This window comes from Gracilinanus agilis, chromosome 4, assembly GCF_016433145.1.
Source record: "Gracilinanus agilis isolate LMUSP501 chromosome 4, AgileGrace, whole genome shotgun sequence".
Lineage (NCBI taxonomy): Eukaryota > Metazoa > Chordata > Mammalia > Didelphimorphia > Didelphidae > Gracilinanus > Gracilinanus agilis.
Genome location: NC_058133.1, coordinates 361,035,379 through 361,049,341, shown reverse-complemented (window position 1 = coordinate 361,049,341; position 13,963 = coordinate 361,035,379). Strand labels below are relative to the sequence as shown.

The 13,963-nt window shown below is 40.1% G+C and overlaps 1 protein-coding gene across 1 annotated transcript in view; it reads left to right on the top strand.

Moving 5' to 3' along the window:
• The first annotated feature begins 6,809 nt into the window (after window positions 1-6,809).
• The window catches only part of DDO (D-aspartate oxidase), a 20,837-nt gene continuing 13,683 nt past the window's right edge, over window positions 6,810-13,963 (top strand). The window contains exons 1-3 of the mRNA XM_044674347.1: window positions 6,810-6,863; window positions 10,826-11,002; window positions 12,227-12,335. Of these exons, the coding sequence (XP_044530282.1) occupies window positions 10,831-11,002; window positions 12,227-12,335 (281 nt within the window). The 5' untranslated portion in view covers window positions 6,810-6,863; window positions 10,826-10,830. The remainder of the gene's footprint in view (window positions 6,864-10,825; window positions 11,003-12,226; window positions 12,336-13,963) is intronic.

Genomic DNA, 13,963 nt, shown 5'->3' with positions numbered 1-13,963 from the left:
AAAGAATGGCAGGGAGTGGGAATCAGGAGACCTGGGTTCTGTCAGACAGACTCCCTCTTCTGAGACCGTGGGATTGATCAACATGCATTTCAAAATTGGTGATAATGTCCCTAGATAGTTTGCTTGCAAAATTATTTCAAAGGGTCTGCAATATTACTGTCTTCTAATAATAGTCTCCTTGCATCTGGGGTGTGATAAATTTCAATTTCTTGGCTTTCAGTTTTTGTGAACCCTAGTCAAACAACAACTCAGCTGCTGCAACTATCATTGTGAAGTTGTCTCTGTAGCTGGGAATATCATGTTATTAGCTATCGGGTTTATGATTACATATTACTAAAATGACAACTTAAAGCGTTATATTGGATCATAGATCTTGAGTTGGAAGGGGCCTTAGAGGCCATCTTGTCTGACTTCCTCATTTTTAGTAGAAGAAACTGGGGTCCATGGAAGTTAACTCACTTGTCCAAGGTCACCAAGATAGTGCTTTCCTGATTTCCTCCCTATTTCATCATCTGATTTCTGCCTTCTTCCAAGCCCCAAATTAGAAGCTAGAGCAGGGTAGGTCTGAGAAATGTATCTTATTCTCTCACACAAATATTAATAATCTTGAATTTTTCCTTCCTGATTCATGGCATCCATCAGTATTTTTATTTTTGAATTTTTACTGCTTCCTGATGTCTGCTACCACTTCAGCTATTCCCCTGATACCTTTGTACCTTGCAGTTTCCTTATTTCTTCTTAAAGGAGTTAGTAGATTATTAAAGAAATTAGTATCTAACTAAAGCTTTTTGCTGCTTTTAATCAGAAAAAAATGAAAAGATTTTAAAAGAATATTGAAAGACTATGGTAATTAAATAAAAATAATGCTAAAAGAGATTAAGATAATGATTGGTGATGAAAAATATTGGGCCTACTAATAACAATAACTCATTTATATAGAGTCACTTAGGTATTATCCTAATTTTACAGATAAGGAAACTGAGGTTCTGAGAAATTAAATGACCTGCCCAGGGTTGTATATTTTACACAAGAAAACCGTGACCCACAGAGGTTATATGACTTGCCTAAGTTTACCCAGGCAGAAAGTACCTGAGGCAGGATTCAAACCCACGCCTTCCTGATTCCAAATCCAGTGCGCTACCCATTATGTAATTTTCCCTAACAAATAATAGTCCAAGGAAAAAGTGCTTTGTTTTCTTAGCTGAAATGATATAATGTGAATGTACATAAGGCTAGAAAGTCTGGGGCTTAGGGCTACTCAACCAGTCAGCCATATATAGGAAATAATCTCCTCTCTCTTGATGCCCAAAATAAAAGGCTTTCATTCTATGATAGCCATGCCATCCCTGGACCTTTATATTTGGGGCTTTGGGATCTGATCAGTCCTAGGACCTCCAAATTTAACTATAATGGAAGAAGTTGTAGACTAAAAAAGTTGTAGACTAAAATTATTGGCAGTCTTTCATATGCAAAGTTAAAGGCTAATAGGCATGAAATCTAATTCTATAATACACTGAGCAGTGTAGAGAAAGAAAACATGGGTTTGTTCCAAATCCTGGATCATAAAACCAAAGAACACAAATTCTCACCTCTTTGAAAACCTAACAGAGAGAAATTTAGGTCAAATGAGAGGAAATACAGTTTCATACTGAGTTGTAAAATTTTGGAACTCATTAACCCAAGAGTTCATAGAGAGGCTGAATATATGAATAGATTTTTTAAAAGGCTTAGACAAATTCATGGATGACAGATCCATAATAGCCATTAAACAAAAACAGAGCTTTTGGGGTTCTTTCAGGTTGATTTCAAGGAGGGCAGAAACATAGTCTCCCTCAAAAAGTTTCTTGTTGACATTGTCAAAGATAGGACCTTTGTGGGCATTACTCTGATTCAGTGTGGTTATACCTTTTTTTTTTCTATTTATCTTAGAAGTTCTAATCTTATTATATAGTTCATAGTAACAAATCCTATCATGTTTTGATAAATTAGTTACAACAGGAATGTGAGTTCTGAGCATATCCCATCAGTTGCCAAATTCTGTCAATTTCTTCCATTGCAATATGTTACTTCATCCTTTTTTCTTTCATTCCTTTGGTCACACCACTAGTTCTGTCATTCATCACTTGAAACCTTGAACCTCCCAAATGATGTCTCTGCCTTAGTCTTTCTTCTTTTCAGACAATTCATCCAGAACGTTACCATATGCAGCACGTATTACCTTCCTGTTTATAAACCTGCTTAGATGATTGTGATGGAATATTACTGCACTGTAAGAAACGACTAACAAGTTATTTAAAAAAACATGGAAAGACATGAACTTATGAAGAACAAATAAAGCAGAACCAAGATAATATTATATATAGCAACAAATAAGATTTGAAGAATAACTTGTATATGTCCACCTCCAGAGAAAGAACTGATAAATAGAAACAAGCAAGACATAGTCTTAAATATACATTTTTTTTGCATGTGTCAAATGATGCCTTCTCTAGTGCAGGGGGAGATGCCTGGGAATTTTAAAATAACAAACACACAAATTAATAAAAACAAATAAACAAAAAAAACCTTCAATGGTTCCCCATTGTTCATGGGATAAAGACAGCCTCCCAAACCCTTTACACACTAGTCCCACCTGATATTTTTTAGACTGAATTCTTACTATTCCTTAAAGTCCTCCTCTCCTCCCTCACTAGCTAGTTTCAATGTTGCCCCCAAATTGCTTATTTCAAACACATTGATCTGCCCTCAAAAAGCTTATGTCCTTTTGTACCTGTAACAAATAGAGAAGTAATAAATGTAAAGTAAGTAAAAGTCAATTAGGGGAAGCTAGGTGGTGCAGTGAACAGAGAGCCAGGCATAGAGATAGGAGGTCCCGGGTTCAAATTTGACATCAGACACGTCCTAGCTATCTGATCTTTGGCAAGTTACTTAACTCCAATTGCCAAGCCCTTACTGCTCTTCTGCTTGGGAACCAAATATTTAGTTTCAATTCTCAGACAAAAGGCAAAGGTTTCTTAAAAAATCAATTAAAAGGGGCAGCTGGGTATCTCAGTGTCTTGAGAGTCAGGCCTAGAGACGGGAGGTCCTAGGTTCAAATCTGTTCTCAGACACTTCCCAGCTGTGTAACCCTGGGCAAGTCACTTAACCCTCATTGCCTAGCCCTTACCACTCTTTTGCCTTGGAGCCAATACACAATATTGATTCTGAGATGGAAGGTAAGGGCTTAAAAAAAGAAAACAACTCTGTAGAAGCCACATACACAGATAAATTGGAGACAGTCAACAGAAAGAAGACACTAGCATTAAGGAGAATAAAGAAAGGCTTCTTGCAGAAGCTGGGATTTTAATTGAGATTTAGAGGAAGATAGGAAGCCAGGAGACAGAGACAAAGAGAGAATTCCAGGCATGGGAGCCAGCCTGTGGAAATACTCAGTGCCACTGCTTTACAAAGTATGTTGGGGGTGGGTAAGGTAGAAGAAGACTGGAAATAGAGGAGGGAGGGGGCAGGTTAGGAAAGGCTTTGAGGGCCATGCAGAGGATTTTTATTTTATCCTGGAGGTAATAGGGAGCCAACAGAATTAGTTGAAGAGGGAGTGACATGGTTAAAGTTGTATTTTAGGAAGATTACCTTACTAGTGAAGGATGGACTGCAGTGGAAAGAAACTTGAGGTCTAGAAAGCTAATTCAGTTGTCCAGGAATGAGGTGATGAACACTCATACCAGGGTGGTGGTTATGTCAGAGGAGAAAAGGAGATAGATATAATGAATGTTAAAAAGGTAACATTAGCAGAGCTTGACAACAGATAGGTATAGAGGTGAGAGAAAGTGAGGAGGTAAAGATGATACCCAGGCTGTGAGTCAAGGCAACTGAGAAGATGGCAGTGCCTTGTGATATTTAGATTAAGTCTACACTGCCCATCTTCAGATTTAATCTCCAATCTTGGGAGGTCCTAACCCACGTGTGCTGGAGTGAGTGATGAATCAGAATCAACTGACCCGCCGCCTGGGGGGCCTAGGAGAATCATCTATTGTGATTGGACACACAGGCTAGGGGAAGGCACTGGAAGTGATGCATAAGTGACCCCTTTAAAAAGAGGGAGTTGAGTGAGTGAGTGAGGCTTCTGGTTTTGTGAAGGGGGCCTGAGGGAGCTTTGCTGGTTCGTGATGGAGACTGTTCCACATGGTGAGTTTAAAGACTGAATCTTCCTGAACTTCTGTTAAGAACCTTCTTTTATAGACTCTGTGAATGAAGTTTGCTCCATTCACCTCCAGGCCTCAGGCCCTTTAACCCTCTGCTGAGGGTTAAGATCTACCTGGATTAATTAGTGGGATAGATTCTTATTTCCTTACTTCCTCTCTCTCTTCTCTCATGTAAATAAACTTCCATAAAAGTCAATTTTGATTTGAGATTATTCTTAATTGAGGATTGATAATAGTTCAATCCTCTGGCAATCATCTTTTAATATATTGAACCCATAAAACCCCTTTTTTACCCTTACAGCCTTTTACAGTAATAGGAAAATTAGGAAGAGGGGAGGGCTTGGTAGAGGGGGACGATAATGAGTTAAATTTGGGACATGTTGAGTTTAAGATGTCAATGGGATGGGGCAGCTGGATGGCCCAGTGGACTGAGAGCCAGGCTCACAGATGGGAGTTCCTGGGTTCAAATCTGATCTCAGATACTTCCCAGCTGTGTGACCCTGGGCAAGTCACTTAATCCTCATTGCCTAGCCCTAGCCCTTACCACTATTCTGCCTTAGAACCAATATCCAGTAAGGGTTTTAAAAAAAAAAGATGTCAGTAGGACATTAGGTTTGAGATGTCCAGTGGGCTGTTAGATTTGCGCTTAGAGGGAGATCTATTCAGTGGACAGAGAGTTCATCTCTAAGTAAGAGTTGGGTTTAAGTTTTGCCTCTTATGCAAACTGACTGTGTGACCCTATATTAGTTAACTTAACGCTGAGTGCTCTAGGCAGCTCTATTAAGACTCCAAGTTGCCAGTGTGCCATTTTGCTTTGGTAGAGGGAGTTTCCTCATCCAGGAGCACTCTGTACAATGAAATCCCAGGTCTCGACCCAGAAAGAAAGAATGCTAATAACTAGGGGAGGGGTGGTAGGAAGAGAGGTGGAAATCAGCCAAGACTTTCTTCCTCTTTTCTCTTCCTAACAAAATCACTTTTTGTCTAGCTCAACTCTCACTTTGTCTCCCTTAATCACCTGACTAAAACCAATACTCCTTTCTTTCCTTATTCTATCCCTTCTCTCCCCCTTCACTGATGGTGTGTGTGTGTGTGTGTGTGTGTGTGTGTGTGTGTGTGTATCTGTTCCATTAATTGGACACTTGCCATAAACTGTCTTATATGATTAATTGCATTTTTGGTTGGATAGTGAAGTGTGGTAGAACTTGTGTTGAATCTGGATTCACAGACCCCAGTTCAAATTCCAGTTGTACTACTTACTACCCTTGTGACCATGATGTTTGTACCTGGTGGGTACATATACAAATAATAAATACCAAGTAACATTAAAAAAAAAATCAGTCTACTGAGTAGAGAATTGCACATGGAATCAAGATTTGGACTTGACTCTAACCTCAACTTGTTAACTGTGTGATTTTATATTATTACCTCTGTGACCTTGACTGGATTAACTAACCTCTCTGGACCTCAGTTTCCTTATCGGTAAAATGAAGGGGTTGGATTAGATGACCTCTGAGCTTCTTCCATCTCTAAATCTATACCTTATGTTGATCCACAATCTCTAAGAAGGCAGGGATTGTATTTTCTATAAATCCTTTCATCCTCTGAAGGGGTTCTTAAGATGAGGTCTATAAACTAAAAAAAAAAAAAAAAACATATTTTTTTTTTGGCTAACTATTGCAATATCATTGGTTTTCCTTTTGTAATCTTATGTGTTTTATTTTGTTCACATTAAAACATTATTCTGTGAAGTCCATAAGTTTCACTGAGATTCCCCACCAAAGGGGACTGTCACAGAAAAGGTTAAGAACCCCTGTTGCATTTAGCACAAAATGCTAATAAAATTCCAGGCACAAATGTTGGTTGAATATATGCACAAAAAGGTTGTTAGTTAACTTTTCCCCAGCTAAGCAACAATGGTGGAATTTCAGGTGTCCTGTGACTGGCCACTGGAGAGAGAGATCTTTTCCCAAGCAAAGATGGCGATGCTTCGAGATGCCCAATGAACACAATCATTTCGACTCTTCTGAGAGTTTTTTGTAAAGGAGTTTCCTAGGGGGGGCAACGTGGGGCTACCAGGGCTGCTGATAACTTCAAATGCCTGATCCTCTATTGAAAATAACAAAACAATAACTAAACCATGTCGTGTTTGCAGGGAAAAGGACCTTCGGGTGCAGAGAGCCAGATACTGCAGGCGCTCCCCAGAGAGTCTCTCTGCCAGCTGGACTTGGAGGCTAACAAGGCAGCAGTCTTGGGAGGTGGGCAGACGACTTCCAAGGAAGGGTCTAAGGATTGTATGGCTTCTAGCCTTTGTTTCCTGGGTCACTTCCAGGAGACAGTTAAACCCCGAGTGTCGTAACGGAGGGTTGGAAAGAGAGGAGGAAAACACGCAAAATCGTTTTTGTAAAGCTGGTTTTTTAACCAGTTTATTGTATAAGCCGCCTCCTGGGGAGCTCGAGTTCCCAGTGCGGGGGGAGGAACCGGGCACTGGCCAATGGGGAGTGAAGTCAGCGGGGGTGTCGTCCTTACGTGACCAATGGAAAGCAGTTTTACTTTTGGCCCCACCTCTCTCTGCTCCGCGCTCCAGTTACTGGGGGAAAAACAAGTGTTTTGGTTGCCTATGTTCGGTGAGTTCCCCATTAGACGCCTCAGTCCTGTGCCATTCAGGTATGCTTCCCTTCACTTTACTATCCAGGTGGGATTGCCTAACTGGGAGGTTTCCGCAGAGACCTCTGGGACCCCAAGGTGGCCTGCAAGCTGGCGAGCTGGGAATCTTGGGTGCTGCTAGAATTTGTGTCCGCAGCTCCTTCCCCTTTTTAACTCTGCTTTTAAGTAATATTATCTAATATACCACCAGTATTCCCATTTCTTAAGACAGGATCCAAGGGAAGAAGTTCCTTCGAATCAACCTGTGGTCCATGAATTATTGCTTCTTTTTCTAAAAATTTAAAATTATTTTTCTCTCTTTTTAAATTTTCTTTCTTTTATTCCAGTAACAAATCTACACATATGTTTCCAGGGGTACAGATTCATGTTGTCTTCCTCCCCTCTTCTTTCCCCTCTCCCATAGTTGACAAGCAATTCTACTCAAAATCGATTTCCATATGGACGAACTTATTTCTTTAAAATATTTTGATATCTATATTTCAGTGTTTGGTTTCTTTTTTTAAAATCCTATGTATTTTATTTAAGGAGCCATTAGGTGGTGTAGGGGATAGAGCCTGGGCCTAGAGTCAGGAAAATTTGGGTTCAGAAAAACTTACTAGCTGAGACCCTGGGCAAGTCACTTAACCCTGCTTGCCTCAGTTTCCTCATCTGTAAAGTGGACTGGAGAAGGAAATGGCAATAACAAAAATAACCATGCCACCTGTTGTGTTTACAAAGGAGAGTTCCTTGGGCACTCCCCTGGGAGTCTGTCTCTTGCCAAAAAAACCCCAAACTGGGTCATAAAGTGTCCAACATGACTGAAAAAACAATGGAACAACAAATTCTATTTTATTGATTAAAAAAAATTATTCTGAGGAGGGTTTAACAAAACTAGACTTCCAGAGGAGTCCATAACTCTCCAAAAGTTAAAACCCCTTGATCTAGAGTCTAGACCAACCACTTGGTTTTAAACATGCAGAAACTGAGACCTATAGAGGTTAAGTGAATTGTCCAAGGAGAAGAGCTGGAATCTGAACCCAGATCTTTGGTCTCCAAATCCAAATGGCTTTCTCCATTACAGAGTGCTGCTGTTTGGCTTCTCTGTTTCATCATCACATGCTAGATATTCTATAGCCACCTCCTGATCCTTTTGAAGATGGTGAGGTTATAGGTGGGCAGGGCTGACCCCCAACAGAAAAATTGTGAAGGGCAAAACTTGTCTTTGCTACTTTCCTACATCTTGGCCAGATTTTCTCTTCTCAATCCCAACATCCATCAGCACTTCATAGCACCATAGATTTAGAACCTCAGAAATCATCGAATCGAATCCTTTCATTTTGCATAAGAGGAAACTTAAACCCAGAGAGGTTGTGTGATTTTCCCTAGGTCCTCTAAGTATCTGCAAGTAGGAGATGTTTTAGGTGGCATTTGAACTCAGGTTGTCTGACTGTTCTTCCTACTGTCCCCTAGCTCAGGAGAGAGTACCACTCCCCTCTAACTTCAAATTGTGTCCTGGCCCATTCCTTCCCTCTGCCCTCATGGAAGGTTATTATTGTGTTCCCATTCCCTATGAATTAATTGTCCCATCTACCCAAAGACAGTCTGAAGATGAAATCCTCTTTAAAGTGTTAATGACTATAAAAATACAAATGTTCTTGGAATTCTAAGATATTATCAGAGGACTTCTGGCACTCTTGGCAAAGCTTGGGGCAGCTGGTGGCACATTAGGTAGAGTGCAGGGCCTGGACTCAGGAGACCAGCCTCAGGTATTTACTAGTTGTGTGACCCTGGGTAAGTCACTTAACACTGCATTCCTTGGTTTCTTCATCTGTAAAATGAGCCCGAGAAGGAGATGGCAAACCACTCCAGTATCTTTGCCAAGAAAGCTCCCAGTGGGGTCATGAAGAGTTGGGCACAACTAAGAAAAGACTTAAGTGAAATTTCAAATAACAGTAATAATAGCTCACAATTAGGTAGCTTTAATATTTACAAAGTACTTTCCTTAAAAAAAATAACTCTGTTAGGTAGCATTATTTTACATTTGCTAAATGAGAAGCAAGTAACTTGCCTTGCCTCACACAGGTAGGATGTGGCCAGGCCAGAAAACTCAGACTACATTCATGTTCTAGTTTTCTTTATTTACTTACAGTGCATGCTGTCAATCTTTAGAGAATCTTTTTGAGGGCAAGTACTGTTTCATTTTTGTCCTTAGATCTCTAGCATTTAGTGCAATATCTGGCACATCTTATTGTTTAGCTGTTTCAGTAGTATTTGACTCTTGTAAACCTATTAGGGCTTTCTTGGGGAAGTTACTGGAGTGGTTTGCCATTTCCTTCTCCAGCTCATTTGACAGATGAGGAAAATGAGGCAATCAGGGTTAAGTGACTTACTCAGAGTCACATAGTTAGGAAGAATCTGAGGCTAGTTTTTTTTTTTTTTTAAATAAACCCTTACCTTGCATCTTGGAGTCAATACTCTGTATTGGCTCCAAGGCAGAAGAGCGGTAAGGGCTAGGCAATAGGGGTTAAGTGACTTGCCCAGGGTCACACAGCTGGAAAGTGTCTGAGGCCAGATTTGAACCTAGGACCTCCTGTCTCTAGGCCTGTCTCTCAATCCACTGAGCTACCCAGCTGCCCCTGAGGCTTAGATTTGAACTCAGGTAAATAAATCTTCTTGACTCCAGGTCTGGTACTCTATTCACTGAACCACCTAGTCACTTCTCTGATACACTGTAGGTATTTATAATTGATAATAAATGATTGTTGATTAATTGAATCAAGTCTAAAGCTCTTTTCATTTTGTCACAGGGAGGAAAATTTGAGGGCAGATGGACTTTTTAGGTTCCCCTCAATAATCACTATATATATATATATATATATGGGTTCATCTATTTTGTGTTTAAAAAGTGGGGGGGAGAATGAGAACAACCAATGATAAAATGCAAATAATGATGGATTTCTTACCTCACAGAATTATTATGAGAACACTTTGTAACCATCAAGTTTACAGGTTTGGCTATGGCGGCCTTAAATAGTATCAAGATAAGAGTTACGTTGCTGCAAACATATCTTTTAAAGTCTATCTCACGGATCTGAGCACATACCAGTTGTTCTACCATATATGTACTGATGAACTAATTAATTCCTGTCTTAGAAAGGCCCCAAGGACAATATGGATTTTCAAGTATGTGAATCATCACCTCCAGATTTGTCTGGGATGGCAATGTTCTTGTGTGACCTTCCAACATAGCCCTGTTAGAGCTCTTATTTTCAGAGTTCCTATGATCTTTTAGTATCTCAGGTTGGAATTTCATGTACAAGAGGCCTTGAGTATGATGAGTTTAATAGAAGTTGCCGGACTACAAGATCTCGAAGGCAGCTAGGTGGTACAGTGAATAGAGCTCAGGGCCTGGATTCAGGAAGATCTGAGTTCAAATTTGACCTCAGATACTAGCTATGTGCTTGGGTAAGTCCCTTAACCTTTGCCTCGGTTTCCTCAATTGCTGAAATGGGGAGAGTAACAGTACCCACTCCCAGGGATGTTGTGAAAATCAAACAATATAATATTTGTAATGTGTCTGACACATAGTTAGTACTTCATAAATTCTTGTTTCCTTCCTTCCTAATACCTCTTCAGGCTCTGAATTCTATCCTGCCTCCATCATCCCTGCTCTAGCTTTTAACTTATAGCTATCCCATCAGAAATGGGTCTAGAACTAATGGAAGCTATTTTACAATGAGCATGATGTTTTAAAATTTTAATCTTAAATGGAATGGGATCCAGATGGGAGTCCATTGGTCAGAAGCAACTCTGTTGGCATTTAATATGTTTATTATATCATGTTGTTTTAGATGTAATTAATATAATTAATTAAAATGCTCAGTTCATTGCATAATCAAAGTATTTCAGAACCTGGTTTCTATTAGAAGATGGAAAGAGTTTCCAAATAGTATTCTAGAATTCTCTTTCCCCCACCCTCACAGAGCCAATGGATATGACCAGGGTTGCAGTTATTGGTGCAGGAGTGGTTGGGCTCTCCACAGCTGTCTGCATTTCTGAATCCATCCCACAATACTCCATTGATGTTATTTCAGATAAATTTACACCTGATACCACTAGTGATGTAGCAGCTGGAATACTTATGCCTCATGCTTATCCAGGTAAGTGAGCTATCCAATCAGCTTTATCAGATTGAAAAGGTTGGCTAGAATTCTGCTGTTGAAGATGGGTGAGCCTTTCTTGGTTCTCTGCCCAAGTCTGGCACGTTGATGGTGACTGTGGCATTGGTAATAAGGACACGTGGTGCCAGAGATAAGCAGCCTTTAAACGGACCATCAGACAACATGTCTGGGAAGAGCTAAACCACTCCTCTTGGCACTGATCTTCACCTTGCACATTTTCAACTTACCTCTTCCCATTCTTTGCTCCTTCCCCCACTTCTACCTCTTAGCACATAGTAGGCACTTAATAAATGTTTATTTCTCTTCCTTTTCATTCATTTTGTCTGGTTATGGAAAGGAAAAAGGACCCAATCCAAAAAGAGATCTTAGATGGAAAAACCAAAGCTATAAATCCCAGAGGCAATTACTCCAGAGGGAGATATTGGGAACAGAACTCAGGAGCAAGCCCAAAGTCTAAAGGGGAGTGAATGGTTTACCCAGAACAAAGGCCCCCTTTGCCCCCAAATAATAAGAAAACAGAGAGCATAAAGCATCAACAATTGACAGTTTGGCTCAGGGAAGGGATCAGGTTAAGCCATTTTTTCATGGCCTCTCCAGTTTTAGACCTGGACACTTGGGCTCTTGCAAGTAACAGGAGGAAAGAAATGGTAACAAAAAGTGTGGGAAGAGGTCTTGCTTCTCTGAAATGGGGGTTGGGGTGGGAAAATCATGTGTTCTGTCGATATACAATTTTCATTTTTCCCCTATTGACTTTGGCATTCTACCCTCTACCTTATATGGATAGGATATTCTCTTCTAATCCAGGCTTATCTGGGCATGCCCAATTTACCTAACACCTAATATTAAGTCTAAAGACATAGACTGCTGTCATAGTGTGAGGGGCTTTAAATATAAAACAGCATTTATATTTTATCTAAGAGGTAATAGTGAGCCATTGAATCTTCTTAAATGGGATAGAAATGATTAGAGAAAATGGTTCTTTTACCCCCCTCCTCTTTTAAACTTTTACCTTCCATCTTAGAATCAATACTTCATATACATTTGAAACCTGTCTCTAGGCCTGGCTCTCTATCCAGTGAGCCACCTAGCTTCCCACTCCTGCCAAAGCATTTCTTAATTTATATTTTGGTCCTTGGGGAGTAGCTTTTTAAAAAACTGGATTTTCCCCATCTGTTTCTCTTTTCTCTTATGCCATAATGATAGATACACCAGTTCACCTGCAGAAGCAATGGTTTCAAGAGACCTTTGACAGATTGCTTGCAATTGCTAATTCATCAGAAGCTGTAGAAGCTGGCATTCACCTAGTATCTGGGTAAGAGAACAAATAAAGAAGTCCTTTAAAAAAGCTAAATATTTTCGAACAAACATCTTTATCATAACTCACCATGTGTCAAATACTGTCTAAGGGGAATTAGAAACATTTGAAAAGTGGCCTCTTCTTGTATGAAATGTGAGAGATACAAAGATAATATTTAGCTGCTTTAAAGACAATAAATAATCGCTAAAATCCCTTGATACAAAAAATGCTTTTGTATTTCTTTGGGGGAATGATTGGTCAAGAGTGTGTTGTCCTTCAGGCTTTTTCAGTCATGCCTGACTTTTTTTTTTAAACATTTATTAATATTTATTTTTTAGAAAAGTTAACATGGTTACATAATTCATGCTCTTACTTTCCCCTTCACCCCTCCCCCCAGCTCCTCCCCCCACCCATGGCTGATGCGCATTTCCACTGGTTTTATCATGTGTCATTGATCAAGACCTATTTCCAAATTGTTGATAGTTGCATTGGTGTGGTAGTTTCAAGTCTACATCCCCAATCATGTCCACATCAACCCATGTGTTCAAGCAGTTGTTTTTCTTCTGTTTCCACTCCTGTAGTTCTTCCTCTGAATGTGGGTAGCATTCTTTTCCATAAGTCCCATAGAATTGTCCAGGGTCATTGCATTGCTGCTAGTACAGAAGTCCACCACATTCTATTTTACCACAGTGTATTGGTCTCTGTATACAATGTTCTTCTGGCTCTGCTCCTTTCACTCTGTATCAATTCCTGGAGGTCTTTCCAGTTCACCTGGAACTCCTCCAGTTTATTATTCCTTTGAGCACAATAGTATTCCATCACCAGCATATACCACAGTTTGTTCAGCCATTCCCCAATTGAAGGGCATCCCCTCATTTTCCAGTTTTTTGCCACCACAAAAAGCGCAGCTATAAATATTTTCGTACAAGTCTGTTTATCTATGATCTCTTTGGGGTACAAACCCAACAATGGTATGGCTGGATCAAAAGGCAGGCATTCTTTTATAGCCCTTTGAGCATAGTTCCAAATTGCCAGCCAGAATGGTTGGAGTCATGCCTGACTTTTAATGACCCCATTTGGGGTTTTCTTGTCAAAGATTCTGGTGTAGTTTGCCATTTTCTTCTCTAGCTCATTTAACAGATGAGGAAACTGAGGCAAATAGGGTTAAGTGATTTGCCCAAGGTTGCACAGCTAGTAAATGTCTGAAGGTCAGATTTTAACTTGGGAAAAGTTGTCTTCCTGACTACAGACTCAGGACTCTAACTGTGCCACCATACTGCCCTTACCCTCTCCAAAATGACACCTTGTTTCCTTTAACTTGTCTTGGTGTGGTTTGTGGGGATTGTGCCATGGTGCTTTGTAAAAGAGATAATACTCATATAAATATAAAGCCAAAAAGCTTCAAAATAAGCTCCCTAAAGGCAGAGATTGATTTATTTTTGCCTTTGAATTTCTAGGACCAAATCCTAGTGCCTGGCATATAACCTAGTAGGTGGTATTTAGTAATTTCTTTCTTCCTTCCCCCTCCCATTTCCTCCTCTCTACTCCCCTCCCCTTCCTTCATTCCTTCCTTCCTTCCTTCCTTCCTTCCTTCCTTCCTTCCTTCCTTCCTTCCTTCCTTCCTTCCTTCCTTCCTTCCTCCC